The sequence below is a fragment of the Centrocercus urophasianus genome, unplaced genomic scaffold, assembly GCF_019232065.1.
Source record: "Centrocercus urophasianus isolate 14NV4802_14NV808 unplaced genomic scaffold, USGS_Curo_1.0 seq_11, whole genome shotgun sequence".
NCBI classification, from domain to species: domain Eukaryota; kingdom Metazoa; phylum Chordata; class Aves; order Galliformes; family Phasianidae; genus Centrocercus; species Centrocercus urophasianus.
Genome location: NW_024884253.1, coordinates 89,816,996 through 89,840,484, shown reverse-complemented (window position 1 = coordinate 89,840,484; position 23,489 = coordinate 89,816,996). Strand labels below are relative to the sequence as shown.

Here is a 23,489-nt window from a genome sequence, read left to right as displayed (position 1 = left end):
GATCCGGGCACCAGGGAGGCACCAGACTCCCTATGGGTAGGCTCAGGCTGATACATACAGCCCTGCATTCTCCTCAGAAAGGAGTCGCCTACAACGATTACACTTCTTTCCTTCTTGGTAGAGGCAATCTTGAGGTGTGGAGTTGACTGCCTTGCCCTAGACAACCTCCTCTTTGCACCCTCCCCCACTTCCTCACTTATGCATTCCTCAAGATCCAAATCATCAAATCTATCACATAGGGGCACCGGGGAAGGTGAGGTAAATAGGGAAGGGACTTGCCTGTGATACTGAGCAGGGTCCTGGTTCCATTCCTCTCCATCTCTCAGGTCCCCTCCCTAAGAGGGCTGCTGCTCCACCTGTATATCTCCTGCCCATGCTCTCTGATAGTCCTTAATCTTTCCACACCTTCCTTGAGCCCTGCCACCATGCTGATCATCCCACTGCTCACACTTCCGCCACCCTCCAATGTCAGCAAGAGGCTCAGGTACTCCCTGCAGCTGGAGATCTGAATGCCTACATTTTCAGCCTAGATTGCAGCAATATTTTTGGCAAGAGCTTTCTGCGTAGCTGAGACCATGGCCAGATTTGTAGTGTGGGAAGCAGCCAATAAGTGAGACCATCTCCTAAAGCGGGGAGCAATATTCTGCCCTCTCTCCTTGCCCTGTCTGCACAAACAGCTGCACAAACTGCCACACCATGCCCTTCTGACACAGCACATCCTGTTTGCCCTGCTCTCTGGGAACGCTCTTTGTACGCATGGGGCTCTGGCCATCATCCCTCCCAGCTCCATCCACAGTGTCAGAACTGCCTCCCTGAAGAAGAGATGGCGCGTGCTTGAGGGGGGCCTGGGGCTCCCTCTTACTCCTTGTGCTTCTGGTCAGGGCTTGTGCTGCTCTACTGCCTCTCCTGTTGCAAGCCTCTGCTGTGAGGCTGATCCCACAAGGCCTTCCTATAGAAAAATCTTGTAGAAAATGGGGCCAGTTCATTCAGCCTGAACACCAGCTTCTGAGTAGCAAATGCTCAGCAGACTACTCAAAGCAAGTGAGGAGAAATCCATGAAATATAGCCCTGCTTCATCTGTGACCAGTAGATGTTTGAGATGGACCCCACTCCTACAAAGAGAAAGTGCTTGCAGCTGCATGTTCTCAAGGCCGTAAGAGTCTGGAACGTGTTCCCTTGGTTCAAAATGGACTGAGTTTTATGTACTGCCAGGCATGTAAAATCTTTGATGAGATGGAGTGGGAGCAGTGGACATTTGGAGAAAATAAGCTTTTCTGGGATGTTTTTCTTATGCCAGCTGCCTGACGGAAGCTCTTACATGTATGTAGTTGCTGAAGGCTTCTGACTGGCAAATTACTTTGCCTGTAGGATAATTCAGAACAAATGTCAAAGCACAAAGAGGCTTGGTACAGATCTTTTTCCAGTGTCAAGATGAAGAAATGAATCCACTTCGGAAGATAAGAAAAAGAAAGGGGAAGGAAGGGGGAGGAAAGGGGGTGGAGAGATGCACACCAAAGAGAGAAATGATTACACATTTGAAGACATAGCACATACATATTAATAACATGCCAAGAAAACAGGCCGAAATTTTGAGAATTAATAATTTTTGTCCCACCCTCCTGAAAATATGTGGTGGGGGTCTCTGGTTGTCATGGGATGAAGGCTAGCAATCACTCTCACAGTGAATCTCCACCTCATAAGGGGGGCTGCCCTAACCAGTTCCCACTGTTACGTTGAGCTGAGACATCTGTTTTGCCATCTTACCTTCAATAACCGGGTATCTATTCCACTTTATCTTCACTTGACAACAAATTTCTTGGCCTCCACATTTCATTCTTGAGCTTACATTTGTGCAGGCCTTCTGTTCTTCAGCTTGTTCTTCAGCTCAAGCTACGCGAAAGGCTGTTCTCTCAACATAGAAAATCTGTTCTCATGATTCAGGCTATGGCTTTGTTCTGTTGGAGTGCACGTCAGGTGGAAGGATCCCTTGTGCATCCAATAAAAAATGCCTGCTTCTTTATACCACACTGGTGTTAAGAGTTTTGTTTGGGCTGAAGTTCATTTGGCAGCAGTTTTGGCAATACGTATGGAGCACTGCTTCTGAACCTCAGTGGATTCTGGGATTGCAGGACTTGTAGCTGGCACCAAAGGGAGAACTTCCAGTCCTCAGACCAAAGTGCCTGAGGTAAGGCCCCTGGGAATGTAAAGGCATTCTTCATCATTACATAGCTTGGGTTGTGGGTTTAAGTCCCGTGGAACTGTCTGCTTGTAAAACACAGGCAAAAGCCATGCAGGGTTGGTCCATAAATGTACCTTAGGGGTTCAAGTCAGCACTGGAAAAGTTATTTCAGGCAAAAGCCTGGATAGCACCAAGGTTTGGTATATAGGTTCAAGTCCCTCACCGACTTGATAAAAGGGTTCAACTTAAATAAGGCTTTGCGTCCCACCAAAGACTGTGGCTTTAAGTCCCACCATGGTGGCCATTTGGTGCTAAGGTTGTGGGAATATTGTAATATGAGCAGAGGACAGACCTCTGCAGACAGTGAAGGTAGCATAGAGGTTTGAGTCCCCCACATCTTGTTCTGGTGTTGTCGGTATTCTTATTGCTGTTTTCTGTTATGGTTTGGAGTGGGTTAAAGTCCCATGGTTTGGAATGTTCAAAGACTTGCCCTTGGGACTCCTGGACCCTGGAGGGAAGAAAAGAGTATGGGAAATGGAGAGGTTCCCCCTATTTGAGGAGGGCTGGTCCAGGAGCACCTGGAGCACTGTGTCCAGTTCTGGGCTCCCCGGTACAAAAAAAGACAGGGATCTCCTGGAAAGAGTCCAGTAGAGGGCCACAAAGGGCTTGGAGCACCTCTCTTATGAGGGAAGGTTGAGTAACCTGAGTCTGTTCAGCCTTGAGAAAAGAAGACTCAGGGATCTGGTAAGTGTCTTAATACCTAAGGTGCGGGAGGCAAAGGGACGAGGCCAGACTCCTTTCAGCAGTGTGTGTTGATGGCACAAGGGGAAAGGGCCACAGACTGAAGCAGAGGAAGTTCTGCACAAACGTGCATGAGAATTTCTACTCAGTAATGGTGACAGAGCCCTGGAACAGGCTGCCCAAGGGGTGGTGGATTCTCCTCTGGAGATGTTGAAGACACACCTGGATGCCTACCTTGCAACTTGGCCTAGGGAGCCTGTTTTGGCAGATGATCTCTAGAGGTCGCTTCCCGCCCCTGCAATTCTATGTTATATAAAGCCCTGAAGGGAGGATGTAAAGAAGACAGACCCAGGCTCTTTTCAGTGGTGCCCAGAGATGAGACAAGAGGCAATGGGCACAGAACTGAAACACGAGAGATTCCCTATGACCACTGGAAAGCACTTCTTCATTGCGTGGATGATGGAGCACTTTAAGAAGTTGCCCAGAGAGGTGATGGAGCCTCCCTCTTTGGCTATCTTCAAAAGCTGCATGTACATGGCCCTGCATAACCTGTTCTAGGCAACCCTGCTCAAGCAACAGGGTTGGACAAGGTGACCTCCAGAGGTCCCTTCCAAAACCTTAACCATTCTGTGATTCCATGACTGCGAAAATAGATGACTTTCTAATTCTCTAATATTTTATAAACACTGTCATCTGAAGGATGTCCTGAAATTTAAACAGAACAACAAAACTCAGAACCATATCCTTAGGAAGAACTAAAACATACAAGGGCAATATGCGTTAGCATAAAAAGTGAAAACAAGAAGTTAGCTGCAGAACTCTTGTAATACATCAGAATTAAGGGACAAGCTTCCCGGAAGCACACTTGGCCTTATAAGCAAAAAGAGGCATAGAAGTGGCTTTGATAAAAATCTTTCAGTACGGAGAAGGGCTTTTCTCACTAAAAAGAATGAAAAAAAAAATAAAATCAATCTCAGCAAAAAGGAAAACATCAGCAAAAAGAATACATGCATCTGCAAGAAGAGGGGAATCTCTGGAAAAGTTTCTGACAGGGAATCTAAGAAGCTTGTGATGCAGCCTTCCACAGTAACAGAGCACAGAAGGATAGCAGCTTTGTTCCTATCCCTCAATGCCTATATCACCAGGGCATAAACTAAGAACAGATGGTCTTTTTGCAGATCATAAAACAATACATGGGAAACCTATTGTGTCTCTTCTTCAGATACTCAGAGTATGCAACAACACAGTATTTTAGAACTATCAATAACATCTCTTGGCAAGACTGCTCTTAGATTTCTTTTCATAGCTGCATGACATGAGAATTGTGTTTCTGCAGTAGAAACTTCCAGTACCAAGGTACAGACCCTCACCAAACTTACACCTTTCTTACAAAATAGCTATGTAGGTCAAAATGCCTGCCTTGGTTGTTTTTCACAAGAAGAATGCTGAGCAACAGAACAGAATGGAGGCTAGGATGCCCCAAACAGGGTAGTAAATTAATCCAAAGGGTTTGAGCAACACCCACAGTGATCAAACACGAACAATACCAACTTTCACAGAAGAATGTTTAAGTTCATTGAAAAGGAAAAGGCTGCTAAATAAATGTAAATAAATAATCTGTGCTTCCTAGAATACCATAAAAGGTATCATCAGGAATTGGGGCTAGTTAACCTTTAGATACTACCTGAAATGGGTTTCTTCTTTCTTAAGCATGGCTTTTGTAAGTAGCGAAGGATAAGGCAAAAAATACAGAGCAGAGTAAGGAAAGCCTGGCATGCAATGAAACAGGCATGACAGCTTCAAGAAACATCACCCTCCTGCACCCATAGAAAAGTACAAAGTGATCTTAAAAACAAGAGCTTGGTGATAGACCTTATATGGAAAAATTGATAAGCAAACACGTTGCGTATATTGTGAGCCTGGAGTACCTAGCCAACAGGGGAACAGGAGAGTTGTAATGCGATGGAAGAAAAGGCTGCACGATGGTGCTCCACTCATTCAGTGCGTTTTCACCTCTGCCACATGGGGGCGCGCAGCCGCTACTGTAATACAGAATGATAAAATGCAGCTTCACTGATATCTTTGCCTGATGGAAAATTATGGATTCCAAGCATTCCCAACAATGCCAAATTGGAATTATTTCCCCACTCAAGAACAACAATTCTATAATTGCTCCAGAAAGCTTCAGTTCTGGATTACTTATCTGTCCACTTCCTACTGGCCTTGCACTTTAACCAAAACACAGTGTGAACAACGGAAGCGTAACTCAGCAGTTCATCTCAAATACAGACATCAGGATAACCAGGAGGTGCCTTGAAAGTTTTCTGCTTTCAGGATCTCCTGCCATTAGAGTCAGAAACTTAATCAAAGTGCTTCTCAGCTATTTAATTAAAAAAACAACAAACAATTTGAATATCCACAGGCTGAATGTCCCACATATTCCAAAAAAATATTCCTAACAAAGAAATAACCACCCTACCTTGTCCTTTCTGGAAGCAGACAAGCGGCACCATTAAGAAGAATTAGATTTCTACAGATCCAGTGACTCAAACACAGGTGTCAACTGCTTCAAAAGAACAGTATAAAGCATTTGTTTGCCTCAATTGTTGGATTACATCTTACATTTTATTAAAAGAAGACTAGTGACCCCTTTCCTCCCACCCACCCCTATCTCACAGAAAATCACAAACGTATTTATAAACCAAACAGACAATACCAAGGTAAGTTGCTACCCCACTTTGTGGGAAAGGCCTCAGTTGGAAAATGGCTACGATTCCAAAACATTCAGACAAGCGCTGGAATAAAATACTGAAGTGAAACATCTTCATGGAGCAAGATAAAGTGGACAATTCTTTTACTCACGATATCTGTTAAAGAGAAAAAAACACAAATCCAGTTTGAAGCATGGCAAATACTTTTGAGAATGCTACCATAAGAATACAACATCACTTCTGATACAGGATGTCATTTTAAAGCATACTTTGAAGTAAAGAGAACGATCAGACATACAACCCTGAAATATTAAAGTACTTGAGGGCCTATTAAGGATTACTGAAGCCTATGAATGCTGATACCAAAAAGAAAATATGTAAAGCACAAGCATATAATGCTATACCCATAACTTCATCTGTAAGATATAAGTGCGTAGATGCTCTTATAAAATCAGAAGTCCAGGAGGAAAGCACGCAGAGTAATCAAAATGTCATATAAACCCCTGTACAACTTCTGTTTCAGGGGAACACACCTTCTCAATGCTTAGAAACACCTGCTGTGTAAAAAGCATTTTGGTATCAGAATCAATTTGGTTCTGGACGTAAGAAAGCACATGAGGGGAAAAAGTCAGTAAATCTATTTCTCTAGCATAAACCACAGCTTTCCAGAAACAATTCGGCTCTAAAATAAATCAGTTTAACTTCAAAACAAAGGCAATTCAAAAAAACAATACCAATTATGTTTAGTCAGTCTGGTATTAACCTGCAATGCCTATGACAAAAAAAGTTAATTGTTTTTGAGGGGAGAAATGACAAACTTTTCCACTCATCTAGGTTTAAAAGCATTTGTAAGTAAAGATGTTAGGGCAACAGAGATGGTGAAGGATCTAGATAGCAAGACACATGAGGAACAGCTGAGGGTACTTGCTTTGTTCAAGAGGTAGTGAGAGGAGGCCTCATGGCAACCTACAGCTCCCTCATGATCCCTTTGGTGTCAGCAATAGGACCCAGGGGAACAGCACGGAGCAGCATCATAGGAGGGTCAGGTTGGGTCAGGAAAAGGTTCTTTGCAGGTGGTCGAGCACAAGTACTGGCTCCTCAGGGTAGTGGTCATGGCACCAAGCCTGCTGTAATTCAAGAAGTGTTCCGACAACACTCTCAGACGTAGAGTTTAATTTTTTAAGTAGTTTTATGTGGAGCCAGGTGTAGATTATTCTAGTGGGTTCCTTTCAACTCAGGATACCCCATGTTTCTATTATTCAGTCTGAGTACTGATACTTTTAAAAGGTCCTGGCTAAATGCTTTTAGCCTTATTTCTTTCTTACCCAGAAACATTAAAAGTTCTCAGGTGCAGTAAAAACAGCAAAGTTTCAAGGTGACAAAGCAGAAGATTCATTATTCACCTAAGACTACAAGCACAGCAAACATCCCTTCCTTAAACAGAGCTTGTAAACAGGGCAGTTCAACTTACTGCACAAGGCTTTTGTGGGATTGACCTGCTGTCCTACAAGCAGCTGCTGCAACTTCTTGATGTCTATGCGTGCTTCAGCCATGCTCTGCAGATCTCTGCCTTGAGCAGAGCTTTGACATCCATCCTCTGATGCTGAAAGAACAGAACACTCATTAAAAAAGCCAGAAGAGATTTCAAAACTCAGAAGGACGCGCCTGATAATTACAGAGCAGTTGATATTCAAAGGGGCTGCTTATCAGCAACAGCACTGCAAGAAAGTGGAAGCCCAGTATTCCAGCAAGTTGTCAAAATTACTGGAAGAGATTTGCCCTGCAAATATGAGAACTGGACTCTTTCTTTTTAAGGTTTCATTTGAAGACTTGAAAGGATTTGATGGTATTTTCTAAGTACTAACAGAAGGCGGGTACTATTGACAGTACTTAAGTAATGAGATCAGACACAAGAGGGAAGAAACAGGAAAACTTACCCCAGGGAGGATTTCCCAAATCTTTAAAATGCGTTGTTACAGATACTACATCAGTTTCTATTTTTAAGTTCATTTCTCCACTCAAATTTGCTTCAATCACCTGCAATACAATCAATTTTAAGAAAGTCACTTTTGTACTGCAGAACTACATGATGTTCTATTCAAGCTTCCAGAAGTGCTTCAGTGCCCTCACAGCTCAATTGTACATTTTCAATTTGGTTCAGACATTTGAATGCTACAGAATACATTTCTTATCATTGCTACGTGAACGATCCTAGACCAACTTCCCTCAAACTATGAAGAGAATCATTTAATTACTCGCCATTACTTGTAGAGTAAGTATTGGCTTTGGGAAGTCCACATGCTAAGATAAAGTCCTTTGAAACAACAGACTGAAGTTGGAGAAGTGCAACACTTGCTGCATTATCTCCTAGCTTTTCAACAAACAGAAAGACACATACACACTTGATGCAACACATACAGAAAATTGGATGCACTAGGAGCTAATCTGCAATTGCTTTCCAAGTCTTAAAAACAAGCATTAGTTGAACCAGAGCAGTAACTCCAAGCAGGACTTGGGAAAGCGAGGAACCCTGGAAACGTGCTGAAAGTCTTCAAATTCCATCCTGAAAATGGTATCTTACCAAAAGAAGGCCATATATTATCCTACAAAAATCAAAGGACTACTAATACACATCCACGCACATCATTTCTGTGACCAGAAGAATTCTCAGTACTTCTATAGAGGCTCACTGACAACCAAAAATTCCTACAGAATGGGAGATGCACACAGAATGACCAATCACTCTTTGAAAGACCTTCTGAAAGCAGTTTTTGCAGCGCTCATCTTGACGAAATTTACTACCAAGGCGCATCTCACATAAATAATTGTGACACTTCATATTTTTATTTGTTAATGACAGTAAAGCATGTACAAGGTGAGAGTACTCTGCCTCTTCCCTTACAGCTATCAAAAGCATTTCCCAAAGTTTTACTTAGTTTTGACTATAAATGTGCTTTGGAGAAGGAGGTTAGGAACTCAGGAAGGAGGTTATGAGCTGTGTTGATATACTACCTCTTCTGAGTGTTGCTACACACCAAAGATCAGTCCCATCATACGGCTATCCTGTGTGATAAGAGATTATCAACTCTGGAAACAAAGCAGTTACACAATGTGCTTTTGTAGCATGTAAGCACTTTCATAGAGGACACTGGGGAAGAAAGTTATATAGAGAGGAAAAATAAAATTCCAGAAGGCTTACTACAAAGGAGAAGATTTTGAAGTATGTCATACAAATAGATGAGTGACAACTGCCATTCTCAAAATTGACAGAAAGCCAGCATTTACCTCTCAACCCTTCCAACTCCTGTAAGACAGAACTACCCAATTTCAGGACTCCACATTTACCAAAAAAAAAAAAAATCCCATTTATCAAAATTGTCATGTACAGTTCCAAAATCTTTTCCAAGGATCTGTAGCTGCTTACTCACTTCAATGCTAGTAAATTTTAGTGATTTACAGTTTTGGAGAAACTAAATAAACAAACAAAAAGTAAATCAATCAATTTTTAGACCTCCTGCACAAAGCTTCCTCCAATGAAGGGCTTACCAGCCTCCAGAAACTCACCATGTCAGAATCTAAAGCACGGGCTGACATCCATGAGCCATTAAAAAGATTTCCTCCAAATCATACCTCAAGTTCACCAAAAGGTCATTTATAAAAAAAAAAAAGACTCACTTAATAGGGCATTCTTTTTAATGTAATCACTATAAAGTGTCCAGCACACTTCATGAAAGACTGCAATTTCTTTCCATCTGTAAAGAGTGACTTGTATGTATTATGCAGCAACATAATATCATGTTCTTTCTGGAACTCAGTGCAAAAAGAGGATGTTCTATGAGGTCCTGGACAAGTTTTAGGACTGTCAGTCCTAAAACAAATTCCATCATTCCCTTCATCACTTCTCTTCAGCCCCTACACAATCTTCAGGTACCTTTAACTCAAAATCCATCCCATACAAAAGACAAAATATAACAGAGGCATCAGATCAGGCAACAGGGAAAACAACAAGTGTTACAACCAAGAGGTCTGTAGGACACAGACTGAAGTGCCTTAACTTACAATACAATTGCTGATATTCTTCATTCTCTCCACAATATTCTTCATTGTTTTCAGTGCTGGTAGGTAAATACTGACCTAGAAAGAAAAAAAACAAAAAAACAAAACCACCATAGTCATGACAGTATTTCATCTGTAATGTTCTAGTTTCCCCTTCAAGTACATCCTTATTTTGGACACCTCAGCTACACACTGAGTGGGAGGAACACGATACTGTACTAAATTCAGCAAACAATCCAAGAACAAAAGAACTCTTTCCCATTCCAGTAACAGGCCATCCCTCTAGCAATTGCTTCAGACACACTATCCCAAAGCCACGTTGAAAATAGAGGGCAGGTAAGATTCTCATGTGAACCTACACCTGTGTAACTGAATAGACAAAGTTACTACAGCTGATCACCTTTGAAACCACATCAGTGTAAATCTGAAATAACAGAATGCATCAAGTTTCTACTGTGTCTTACATCTTCTGATTTGAAATAATCTTAGCTATGGAGGTAACAGAGAACTATATCCTCAAGCAGGAACACAATTTGCACAAGGACCTTTTGTTGCAGTTCTGCTGAAAGTTAAAAAGGATATAAAAAGGATATTTAAAAAAGAAACAGGAGGAAAAACATACAAGTAACTCAGCCAGGTAGGCTAGAAATTCCAGACAGCAGATTATTGGGGCTACTTGGTACCTAAGCAGTTAAATCATATGAAGTAATCACAAACCTTAGTGTTTTGGAGACACTCCTGCACAAAGCTATGCAAGTCCTTTGCTTCTCCACTGTCCCATCCCAAATAATGCAGCAGCAAATTACAACTACCTGCTCCATTTTTACTTATTTGGGGCTCTTGTCAAGATGCAACATCCCCAAACTTCCAGCTTTCCCTTTTCCGCCCCTTCTCCTCTCCAAAACCCACTGCCAGCATACCCCATAGCAGTATAAACCTTCTCACTCCATAGGAAATACAAAACAGAGGCTTACATCAAAGTCTGGCACACTGGGCTCTCTGAAGTCATTCCATAGTCTTCTGGGAATAACCTTCACAGGAATGTCATGTGTCACAATCCTACTGCTGCTTGATAAGGACGGCTTGAGAGAGACAGAACATATCTTTTAAGTAAGAAACAGGTTCAATTCTGAATCCAAATTTTTCACACCCAGTCGGGGAAAAACTAGATCCAACTACCCCAGATACCCAGTTCCATTTCTCTATTTTTCCACAGGTTCTCTATTAAGCTGATTTTGAGTTCAGAAGAGTTTAAGAGTCATTAGTACCTATGAGCTAACTTTAAACTGCCCTCAATAAGAAGGCAACAGACCACAGAAAATGTAGAGAATGAAGAAATGGAGAAAGGTAGCAGGTGACAAAGATATTGGACAAAGATGTTTCGGCCACATGGCTTTCATTCCTCCCTACTCCCTTCTTATCTTTTTGGAAAATATAATTCTGGTATTATCTGTCAATCTGGTAGGAAAGGCCAGTAAGGGGAAAAATGCCAAGATTTTTCTTTATTTCGTTTTCTAGAATTACACCAAAGACTACCAGAGCTACAATTCGACCTACAGAAAGACACTTAATTTTGAACAATTTTAACATAATAAAGCATTATGGCACTTACTAGCTCCACAGCAACTCTGAGACAGGGAGAATGTTTGTTAGTCAACTTGATCTTCACTGCCTTTGCACTCTGGGCAGTTTTTAATGCTCTTGACAGGTTCTCAGGCATGAGCTCTAAATATATTTCATTGTGATCTACATCTACTCCCTCCATCTGATATTCATCAAAGAAATTCCCCTGCAAGGTTTGAAATTTGAGAAAACAAAGCAAATTAAAAAAAAAAAAGGAGGGTCAAGTTGGACTCCACAGCCCTTAGTCGGTTACAGCAGGTATCCTGCGCCCAACACCACCTGCAGGAACCAATGCATGAAGATGGAGACTCACTGCTCCAGAGGTGAAGCTATTAGCTTCGGATCGTCCCCCAGCACCTCAAAATACACGGCAGAAGGGTGAGTTGCGCTTTACTGCCTCCAGTCCTGGGCAGGCCAGCACACAAGGAATCCTTAATTAGAACGGACGACCGAGGAAAAGCGGCATTAGCCACAAACCCCAGCCCTGCACTGCGACAAGGCATCAGTGCAAAACAGGCTGCCTTGAGCGGCACGACAGCTCCGAGACACCTCTGGAAGGGGCCGTATTTATAAGGAACGCCTCGTGAAAGACACCTGGCCGCGGGCACTACTTCTCACTGCCTGAGCACCGAACCTCCCCGGCTCACCTGGCACAGCTCGCCCCACATGCTGACTCCTCCATTAGCAACTCTGTCGGACAGGATGAAGTACAGCTTGCTCTCTGTCAGACGCAGGGTGCAGCTCTTGGCTAATTTCGCGATCGTGTTAATTACACCTGGTGGGGCGGAGGGAAGAGCAGAGCCGCTCCGTGCTGTGCACCGCGGCGGCAGGGCAGAACCTCTGCCGCCCAAACCGCCACAGAAACGCCGCGCCCCCGCAAGGCAAAGCGCGCAGCTTCACGCCGCCCCGCCCGCGGCACGGCGACCGGACACCGCCGGCATGCGCAGCCCTTCCTCTTCCGCGCCCTCGGGAAAGGCAGCCCGAGCCGCTCAGCCGCGGCGCGGCCACCCCGTGCCCTCGGCACGGCATACTCACGGCTGAAGTGGTTGAGACAGGCGAGATCCACGATCTTAGCCCTAAAGCGCATAGCGACCAACGGCAACCGCGGCAACGCCGCGCCGCTCCGACTGCGCGGCTGCGGGCGGGGACTGGGCCTTGCGCCGGCGGGAAGCGAGGATCGGACGGAAAGCCCGGAGCGGAGCGGGCGGGACCGGAGCAGAGCGTTCCGGCACGGCACAGCCTGGGAAAGAGCGGCTTCTGGCCCGAGCCCTACGCGAGAAGCAACGATTTCAGCCACAGTGCGCTGTGCGGAAGCGACACCTGGCAATTGATTGATATCTTCGGCATATAATTGATTCAGCAAACCGACCTTCTATGCGGGGAGGGCTGTTTTCCTAAATAAGCAGGACATGTCAGTTGTGAAAGCAGAGTTCCACAAGCCGTGAGGAGGTGTGATAATACAGGCACCACAGCAAGGCCGATGTGACCATTAAAAGCTTGGCCAGAAGCCGATTTTTTAATAAATAATTTATTGATCAAATATGGGATCTGACCTACTTAGCACACAACATTTGGCTAGACAGCAACTCCCAGTGGAACTCCATGACCGCCTAAGATCCCTTGCAAGAACCATGTATTACCATAGCGCAGGTAATATTAGATTATATTAGATACAGTGCGCAATATTAGATTTTAATATGCATAGCAATTCTAGGAGGCACTTCATGGAAATTGCATGAATATTCACAAGTTGAGTGTATACAATCTGCCATCCCCCATGCACCCAGTGCTGCAATGCAGTAGTGTCAGCATTAGGGTAAGTGAGTTTAATTCCCAGATTTCTGTGACAGAAACCATTGCAAATTCTGCCTGTGTAGAATCACACTGAAGTGGAGCCTTCTCAGTTGCTATTCTGAACAGTGACATTAACCCAAAGTGAAAGTCAAAGAGCTTGCCTCAGAGCAGAATTTCCTCTCCTGCACTAAAGACTCCACATCTGGATGCAGTGCTCCAGGGGAGGCCTCACCAGGGCAGAGTAGAGGGACACACAAGTAGAGGGACACTTCCAAGCAAGTATGGCCAAAGATCAAGCCCAGAGTGGAGCATGGGCAAGGGCAGGAGTTCATTGCAATGTTAAGACCTATGGCCTGGCACAAAATGATGAAGGGTGCAGATTGTAATTGTTAAGCTTTTGCATTTTTGTAACCCATTATTTAAGTTGCCTGTTACAGAAACATTATAACTGGAACTCTTTGTTGCTAGCCAGGCCAGAGACAAGGTGAGGAGTTCATTAAAATGTTAATTACTGTAGACTAGTCCAAAGCCAACAGGGAAGAGATTATGATGCTGATACCTATAAACTGTTGTAACCTGTGACCTGAGTCACACGATATAGAAAGTCCTATAGCAGGTACCATGCAAACCAGCAGAAAAATAAATGCCATTAGAAGCAGTGCAAATACAGATGTGCCCTGACCTAGTCATAGCTTCCATGGAAATAAGTAAGAAGCATTACTTTTGGAGCAACCTTTGTGTATGCAGCCCCAGGCAAGCCCCAAGTTCAGACGCTCATGATGGTATAGAAACATTCAACTTTGTTTTTACTCCTGCTGCCAATGCTGCCACCATCATCACCCTCAGTGAAAGCTGGAGTTGGTAAGTGCTGTGATTTTTACAGCTCTTTGGAGCCTGACTTCACCAATGCAGTCTTCCAAATCATTTGAAAGATTCTTTACTCTGAAGTGAAACTATGCAGAAATACACTTTTTTTTTTCCCTCTTTTTTGCTAAGACCACAGCATTGTTTTGGGGGGAATGTGCCTCTTATTGTGCTGTTGAATTCCTATTGGAAAACCTCCAACGTCTGCTCTTTCTTTTTTTCTCCCATATTAAAGAATGTATATTACACGTCAGTCATCCCAAATAGAGATTATTTTGGCAAGCACACACTATTATATTAAAGTGTAGTCAGACTAAGAACTTGCTTCTACAGATAGATAAGCAAGAATGTAGAGCAATCTCTTTAGAAACAAAGTACTCATACATTTTGTATAAAATGTATATTGACACAAACTATACAACTTAGTATTTGTATTTTACAAAACACAATTTTTGAGCTATTAATACCAGCTATTCCAATCCATGATTTTACATTTCCAATGAATATTCACACACATTAGTGAATTGGTGTTACTTCTTTAGTCTTTATCAGGAAGTCTAGAATAAGAAGCATAACATTCAAGGGAGGTTCTTATTAAATTGCATTCATCCCAGAAACAGTAGGTTTAGACAATCTGAAGTAGATGCAAACACAAACTGGAAAGGCAGAATAAGCTAAAGCTGGTGTCTAACCTTAATGTATGATGCATCAGGCATTGGTACTACAGGCAATACCAAAAACAGTGTGCATACTCTGTTGAAGACAGCAGCATCTAAGCGAAGCAGAACATCAAGAAGGCGGGAATTCCTCTTTCTTAAAGAGCTGTCTGCTAAGGCAGAACATGCAGGAGAACATGCAGGAAAAAGGATGGGACCGTGTTGGCTCATGAAGCGACTGGGAAACCGTTTATAGGACCAGTAAACAGAACTTGATCCTCAGGTGCCAGAAAGACTTAAGAGATCCAGAAGAAATTGAAATGCTGCAACTGAAAGATACTGAACTGACTGCAGACAATCCCAATGAAAACTCTTCCCCTCAAATCAGTACTTACTTAAACTAGAAACAACAGTTCATTCCCAGTGTGTTATTTGAAAAGACCAACAAGAACATAACAGTGTTTGCTTCTTTTATTATGGAAGATATAAAAATGCAGAGTGTAGTGAAGCTATCATTAGAAGTTTAAACTTCTTCTGAACCAACTTTCTATTTACATTCACAAAATTCCCCAAGTGGAACAATATCAAATGTAAAAAACACATTATCGGCATATACCATATATACAAGTTCAGAGATTTCATACCTCTGTTACTCTATAAGTGACTGTAACACAAGTTCTACTTCCTTTACACAAGTATTTAATGTTAAGTTGATGAAATTACTCAAGGAACACAAAGCAGAATCTGGGCAAAATTCTGCTATCTGAACAGCTACTTTACAAATATAATACAAAAGAATAGAGCCAAGTTTCAGCCAAGCTCAGTCTTCTGCTGTAGCGAAATGCCCATGCTCCAAATTGAACTACTGATTATTATTGACATTAAGCCAGAAATGTCTTGGAAATCAAAACCATACTGGTTTTCAAGATCACTGATGAGTTATTTGGAAATGCAAGCCTTTTTACTTCTTTTAAAACTCTGCCCTCAAGCGGAAAAGCCAAATAAAACAGTTAAGCTTGCTTTGTATGATCAGACATTCTTTTAAGAAGAAGACACCACTCTGTATTGCTCTTATCTGGAACCAATTTCTGCTTAGTAAAGTAAGGCACTTCTTCAGACAGGACCATTTAACTATGCTTTAGGGTAGGTCCATTTTACACAAAGAACTGACTTCAGCTAGGCCTCTTGTGACCGCGAAAGGGATGCTGTTAAGAACTGTAGCTCTCCAAGCATGGATGGCCCCAACAATACCAGATGGATTGCTTGAACCCAAGTCACACAGTGAATATATGGCCGCCAGCTGCACACCCCATGGAACATCTGCAAAAAGTTAACACAAATTAGCTTCTATCAACTTGAATATGCAGCAATTCTGGGGGAAACTGTTTGTTCAAAAACTGGAATAAAAACATCAACAGGTGAGATATCTACAGCCTGAAAGTAGCAAGAAGACAATCTGCACAAAAATTCCTTAACATCTCATTTTATACTTGCACTTCCCAGCTCTCGAATTCAGCAGGGTTTTAGTATTCAATGGACACAAAGGATTTGAGCATCCAGTAATTGTATTCTAGTGCAGGGTGATTAAACTATGAAAACAAATAGATTTACACAGAGACAGAAAAATACGATTACAGATGTGTCCATCCACTTACTTGGAAAAGCCTGAGACTCAAGAAAGAGAAGCTGTAGGTCAAATAATTCTCTCACAGCAGTGAACGTTCCACTGCAAAATAAACTTAGTATCCAGAATAACTTAGTACTGCATATCTCTGCTGCTCTTCCTGTCTTGCTTCGTCTCAGTCAAGAATTTAGAACAGTATGAGCTGCTCAGGTAGCAAACTAACAATTCTTGCTTGCGTCAAAATGTACTCTGAGGCAGCTGGTACATTAGGTGAAACAGAATAATTTCAAGTTGTCTGAGAATACCTCCAAGAAGCTCCCTGACTGAGAAAAACATTAATAGCCAGGCTTCATTATCTTTGGAAGAGCCAGGGACTCAAACTGAAACCTGTCTGTTCTGTTCCTTACTAACATAAAATTGCACAAGCAGGGTGTTCTGGCACAAATGTCCTAATTTGTACTCATTCTGTTTATTGCAGATTTTATATTAAAGTTCTTCTGAACAGACATTACCTTCCTCTTTTGCATGCTGTACAAACAGTCCAATTACAGAACTAATATTCTTCACAGCAGAAAGATATCCTTCCTTCAAACCTATTTGTCCCAATCGACCTGAAAAAACAAAAGAAACCCCAACAAAATAAAAACCCAAAATCCTCCCTCTTGTTACTGCATCTGTCTTGGGAACAACAGCAGTCCTATTCCTCTTCTAACCACAGATCCCAAGGTATTGTTCATACAGTTTGAAAGAATAAACTCTTGAAGAACGCAACTTCTGTTAAACATTATGTAACTAAAAACATCTAGTGGAGTCCAAAGTTCATCGATTTATGCTGAATGCCCCCTAGAGAGCAAATTAAGGATTTTAACTTCACAAGTGGCAAAGCCTTATTTTATATACTTTGGTATAAAAACAAGCAGCTACCAAGGATATGTCTTCATTTCAAATACATAAAATATATTGATATTTACTATCATTAAATCATAGTAACATCTCTCAGAATCTACGTACATGCTTTTCACAGGATGGCAAACAGAAAATACTCGCACGAGATTGTAACAGTTTGTCTTTCAAGGTGAAAAATCTTTTGAGGAAATAAAAAAAAAAAAAAGAAAGAAGCAAAAATACTTCAAATTACTTTCCACACTGGACTGACCTTTTTCAAGGACATACATTAAGCAGAAATTCAAAGAAAAATTTAGATTACTTACCAATTAGCCTGAGTGTCAATGCTATAATACTGTCAGGAACAGATTGTGCAGTTTCACGGTCTTTTCTCTTCTTTATCCATTTATCCATAGAAGGCCAAAGCACTTTGCTGTGAAAGATGAATTAATTTGAAAATTTGATACTGCATGAGGGGGTGGTATTTATAGAATAACAAACGATTCTTTTGCTTATCATGGATTTCCCCAGTTCCATTTATATCTTTAATTCATAGAATCCCTCCAAGCACTGGAAGGCCACCATGAGGTCTCCCACAGCCTTCTCTTCTCCAAGCTGAACAAGCCCAGTTCCCTCAGCCTTTCCTCACACAGAGCTGCTCCAGCCCTCTGCTCATCTCAGTGCCTCCTCTGGACCCGCTCCCAGAGCTCCACGTCCTTCCTGTGCTGGGGCCCCAGGCCTGGACGCAGCGCTGCAGATGGGGCCTCACAAGAGCTGAGCAGAGGGGGACCATTTCTTTGCAACATTCTGCATCTCTACATGAAGTCTTGAGGGTACTCCACTGACTTTTTACATCTGTATTTGGATATGACTTGTACACCTTTGAAATGTCAAGATATTATACAAGTTTCTTCTATCACTGAAAATTAAAAGTTTTTATGTTACAAATAGGATCCGATGCTTGTTTTAGAAAAAAGAAAAAAAAAAGATTAACAACACAACCAACCAACAAAAACAAAAAATCACCAACCAAACAGCAACAAAAAAGCAGGTAAAACGTCTGAACAAACTGCTTGCCACAATACCTTATAACATTGTCATGTGTCCAATCCCATTTAAGGTGAGAGCAAAGTAGATCAATAGCAAATATGTACTGCCAAGCATCGTCACTCAGATCTTCTCCATACTGCTCATTCAGCTGAAATTCTACCTTTGGACATGACTGCATTTCTAAAAGCAGGTTTGAGACCATAATACCAGCATCTGAAGATGAACCCTGGAAATGCAAAAGTTGATGACCTTAATGAATGAAAAGTTACAACCTAGAAACATCCTCTTTACAAATAATAGATTCTGACTATGTACAGCAACCATTGGAGATCATCTTACACCACAAATTCAACTTTTGAGCTTGACTTAACACAAACAAAACACAGTGAACCAATACCTTCTAGTTCTCAATATTCTTCTTGATGGTTTAAATAAGAGCAGTTTGAGTAAACAAACATGACCACAAACCATACTCTTCCTTCTGCTTCCACAATTTGGAGATTTTTATTTCTCTTGGCAACACTTTAAGGTTAGAAGAGGCCTTATCCAATGTAAGATTACACCAGTAATACTCGCTTTGAGATTTATTTTTTTTTTTAATTTTACGATGCTAAAATTTGTTATTGATTATCACTCATTAGGGTTTAATTTCAAAGCAAGTACTTTCAATATCTGAAGTAATAATGACTGAAAAAATGTCACATAACATTGTTCTGCTAATTAAAAAGCTAGAGTAAGCAAGGAAATTTAAAGACAAACATCCTTTGAAAACCTTACGAAATAAGACAAAACATTTAGGTACATAACACAAACATAGTGGCTGCTTAATTTCTTGGTACTTAAGACCATACAAATAGGATATTCTGCAATTTCACTAAAATTGGTATTCTTCAGCTGAGAACAAAATCTCCATGCTACACAAGCTTTTCTGCCACACGTAGGGTCATCTTAATACTGAGATCATAGAATTACAGAATCATTAATGCGGAAAAGACCTCTAAAATCATCAGGTCCAATCATCAAACCAACACTACCATGCCCATTACACCACATCTTTAAGTGCCATGTCTACATTTTCCTTGAACACTTCCAGGGACACTGACTCCACCACTTCCATGGGCAGCCTCTTCCAATGCTTGACCACTATTTCAGAGAAATTTGAATTAATATCCAACTTGAATCTCACCAGCACAACTTGATGCCATTACCTCTCACCCTCATTTCACTACAGCTTCCCTTCAGGCACCAACTGAAGGTACTTCAAGCCCAAAGCTAAACACAGTACTCAAGGTGAAGCCTCACCAGTACTGAGTATAGGGGGACTATCACTTCCCTAGTCTCGCTATTTCTGATACTAGCCAGAATGCCACTGGTCTTCTTGGACACCTGGGCACACTGCTGGCTCATGTTAAGATGGCTGTCAGCCAACAGCCTCAGATCTCTCAGATTCTCCCCATCTGCAGCACTTCTGAGATTTTATGGAACTCCAAGCCATAAAGTAGGTAGTGAGAGTATACAGAACTAATGGTTCCGGGGACATTTACTAAGGCATATGTACATGTATCTCTACTGGCACAAGATTGAAAGCAATAACCTAACAAAAAGGAGAGTATAATTCCTTTGCAAGCGGGGATTTTAGTTCTGAATTACTCTGATTGATCACCATAGCTTTGTGTACATCCAAACAAATAAGAAACACATACAAATCCACAACCTCCTATCTCATTCCTATGTAAGCCTGTAACAGAGCATTTATAGGGGTTGTAACTCTACTCTTACCATACAAAAAATACATGCTTTTCCAGTGGGTATAACACAAAGGCCACACTGATAACTGTAAACCTACTTGTAGTTCCAATGACAGATATCAAACAACATGCTTAGGACTGAGAAATCAAGATGACTTTTTTCACTTGGTATTTTACAGAACTATAGCTCTTCCACCATGCAAGCCTGGTATTAATATCGGTCTTCAAAACTACTAGGGCACTGGCTTTTAGCAAGCACTCAAACTTGTTACACAAACTTTTTATCCAGAAGCAAAGTATCTCCAGCTTCTCATCTGCATTATGTAAATTTGCTCTTACAGATATCAAGGATGATCCAGTTTTTCCACTTTGCAACATTCCTTTTAGGATAGCAATATATGCCTGCTTAAAACTGACAGAAATTAAATGACTTGTCCAGGATCACACATGAAGTCTCGGGCTCATACTTGAACTTGATTGTAACTACTTGTGAAATCAGATTTGTCAACATTTTTGAGGGCAATAAGTGGTTACTTACAGTATACCTCACAGAAAGATCACATGTAAGATGAGACATGCTTATCCTGAAAATAAGTGTGATAAACAACTTCCCATTACAATTAAAGACAGGCATGCTCAATAAAACTGAAAACAAAACAATACCCCACAAAATAAACCAAACAAGAAATGACCTAAAGGAACATGAAAAAAAAAAAAAGAAAAAAGAAAATCACAGTTCCACAGAGGCATATAATTCCCTGGTTCAAGAATGCTTAAATAGAGAAAGTTAAAATATAAAATCGATGTTTACCTTAAACGCTTAATAGAGGGATTAGTAATAATATGGAAAAGTACCAAAACAATGTTGTGTTTTGATAGGACTTAGATAACCACAGAAAGAAAGACTTAAGTAGCATTAGTTGTGCAACTTTACAAACTCCATAAGATATTCACTGAGCATCTTTACATCCTTCACCAGAAGCTTCTTGGTTTTATACAGCCTGCAAGGGGAACAAAGCAGATGAAAGCTGACACTGTTAGCGAAAGGAGAAGTTACCTGCTCCCAGCTGAGACAGGCATTCAAACAGGCCAGGACATTGTCATTTGCATTCTGCCTGATAATTAATTGCATAGCTTTGTTGATTGCACCTTGGAAGAAAAATATGTCAGGCCATATATTTGTGATGAATATAATCAATTTCACTGAGTCTGGAAAGTCTAAGAAGAAAAAAAAAAAAAAGAGAACGTAAGTTTTCAACATTTATTAAAAGCAAGTTAAAAGTATACTCAGACATTAAAAGCTAGTACATTCCACAACAAGACAACAAGGAGAAAAGGCAGAAGTCACTTAACAACTGCAGACCAATGAAAGGGAGTCATACTGTCACACCTCAGTCCTTTCCTTAAATTGATGTGAAAGGGGAGGAATCAAACAAAAAAGCCACCTCTCCCACTGTAATAGTCTTTTTTATTTTTTCTTTCCAAAAAGAGAGTGTTTTAGTCAGTAGGCCAATTATGGCATCGCCAGACTTGGCTGAATAACAATAGTGACCACAGTTCTTTTGTCTTTTAAGTTTTGTCCCCTGTTATTCTTCTTACTATTTAGTTTACTGAGTGGTCTTGGAGCACAGAAACTGGATTCTTTTATGATGACATTAAATTGGAACATGCACTCCAGAATCCTGCCTAGTGCACTCCAGTCACAAATGGATACTCAGATCACTGCATCAAGCCAAAGATAGTCATGAAGAAAAAAAAAAAAGAAAAAAAAAAGGAAGAAGATGACAAGAACAGCAGAGGTGAGTCATTTAATGCAGAATACCTGAAAGGAGAATGTAACAAAAATAGATGGACAGAAAGTCAAGAGAACAAATGATGCAAGTCTAAAGAGGCAGTACTGACTACTTACAGATAATCTGGCAGATGAGTAGAAGAAACATAGTTCACTCTTATTGCCAAGTTTCTGACAAGAATTAATATGTGAAACTATATTGATGATAAAATCTCAAAATAAATGCATTGGTAATCAAATAAAAATAAATTCTGGATGCCATCTACAGCATGGAAGAAAAGATTATCAGGAGTAGTCAACATGGGTTCACCAAGGCGAAATCACGATCATGATAGCCTTTCATGATCCGCTGGGCAGATGAGTGCAGAGAAGCACGTGTTGTCCACCTTGACTTCAGTAAGACTTTTGACAGTGTCTCCTCTAACATCCTCATAGGTAAGTGCAGGAACCGTGAGGACAGATGACTGGACACTGAAATAGACTGAGAGCTGGCTGACTGGCATAGTTCAGAAGGTTGTGATCAGCAGCACAGTCTGGTTGGAAGCCTGTAGCTACTGGTGTTCCTCAAGCAGTCAGTATTGGTCCAGTCTTGTCTAACACCATCATCAGTGGCCTGGATGAAGGGACAGTTTATCCCCAGAAAGTCTGCTAATGATACAAAGTTGGGAGGAGCAGCTGACATGAGAATGCTATGCTGGTATTCAGTGAGACCTGGACAGGCTGGAGACCTGGGTGGAAAGGAACCTGATGAGGTTCAAAAAACAGAAAATCCTGCACCTGGTGAGGAATAACTGTAAGCATCAGTATAGTTTAGAGACTGATCTGCTGGAAAGGAGTTCTGCAGGACCAGGTGTTCTGGTGGGTAACAGCTTGACCAAAACCCAGCAGTGCACTCTTGTAACCAAGAAGGACAATGATGTCCTGGGATGCCTTAAAAAGAGCTTGGCCAGCAAGTCAAGGGAGGTTCTCCTCCCCCTCTACTCTGCCCTGGTGAGACCACATGTGGAGTATACAGTTCAGGGCTCCCCAGAATTCTCCCCTGAGCCTCTGGAACAGGAGAAAAGGGAAGGGGAGTCAAGAGAGTGTCCAGTAGAGGACTGAGAAGATGACTAGGGGCCTGGAGCATCTGCCTCATGAGGAAAAGCTGAGAGACCTGTGACTGTTTAGCCTGAAGAAGACTGAGAGGGGATCTTTATGAATGCTTATAAATGTCCAATGGATGAGCAAGGCCAGGCTGTTTTCAGTAGTGCCTTGTGACAGGACAAGAGGCAATGGGCACAAACTGGAAAACATGAAGTTCTGTTCAAACATGAGGACTAAACTTCAAACTTTAGTCTGAAGGTGAACAGCAGAAAGCTGCCCAGGGAAGTTGTGGAGTCTCCTTCTCTGGAGATCGTCAAAACCCACCTGGACATTTTCATGTGCAACCTACTCTAAGGAGCCTGTTTTAGCAGGAGGGTTGATGATCTCAGGAGGTCCCTTCCAATCCCTATGATTATGTGAAATGAATGAAAAAACTCCTCAATATATGTTTATAACTTTTCACATTCAAAATTAATAATAAAAACACAGAACATACACAACAGGAATTCATGTAATTCTAAGTAACAATAGAAAATCATTCAACATAGTTTGCACTTAGCTACTGGTGTTTAGATCTTACTTCCTCCCCCAGAAAAAAAGTGAACTTTTAGAAATTTGTAAGGGCCTACAAAAAGGTAAAGTACCAAGATACTGCAAAATAAAAGACTTAATTGCTAGACTAA

General features: G+C 41.5%; 2 protein-coding genes across 3 annotated transcripts in view; both read right to left on the bottom strand.

Moving 5' to 3' along the window:
• Positions 1-2,849: 2,849 nt before the first annotated feature.
• On the bottom strand, positions 2,850-12,446 carry HUS1 (HUS1 checkpoint clamp component). Its single transcript, XM_042808589.1, has 8 exons — positions 12,346-12,446; positions 11,958-12,085; positions 11,300-11,476; positions 10,662-10,769; positions 9,691-9,765; positions 7,569-7,668; positions 7,103-7,234; positions 2,850-5,787 (listed from the first exon to the last, which is right to left on the bottom strand). Exons 1-8 carry the CDS (start codon positions 12,395-12,397, stop codon positions 5,705-5,707), a joined length of 855 nt encoding a protein of 284 aa, XP_042664523.1. The 5' UTR covers positions 12,398-12,446; the 3' UTR covers positions 2,850-5,704.
• A 2,631-nt stretch (positions 12,447-15,077) lies between these two features.
• The window catches only part of ICE1 (interactor of little elongation complex ELL subunit 1), a 31,541-nt gene continuing 23,129 nt past the window's right edge, over positions 15,078-23,489 (bottom strand). For both annotated transcript variants that reach the window (XM_042839801.1, XM_042839802.1), the window contains exons 16-20: positions 20,989-21,149; positions 18,219-18,409; positions 17,460-17,566; positions 16,761-16,859; positions 15,078-15,944 (exon numbers count right to left, since the gene is read on the bottom strand). In XM_042839801.1, coding sequence (XP_042695735.1) covers positions 15,763-15,944; positions 16,761-16,859; positions 17,460-17,566; positions 18,219-18,409; positions 20,989-21,149 — 740 coding nt within the window. In that variant the 3' untranslated portion in view covers positions 15,078-15,762. The remainder of the gene's footprint in view (positions 15,945-16,760; positions 16,860-17,459; positions 17,567-18,218; positions 18,410-20,988; positions 21,150-23,489) is intronic.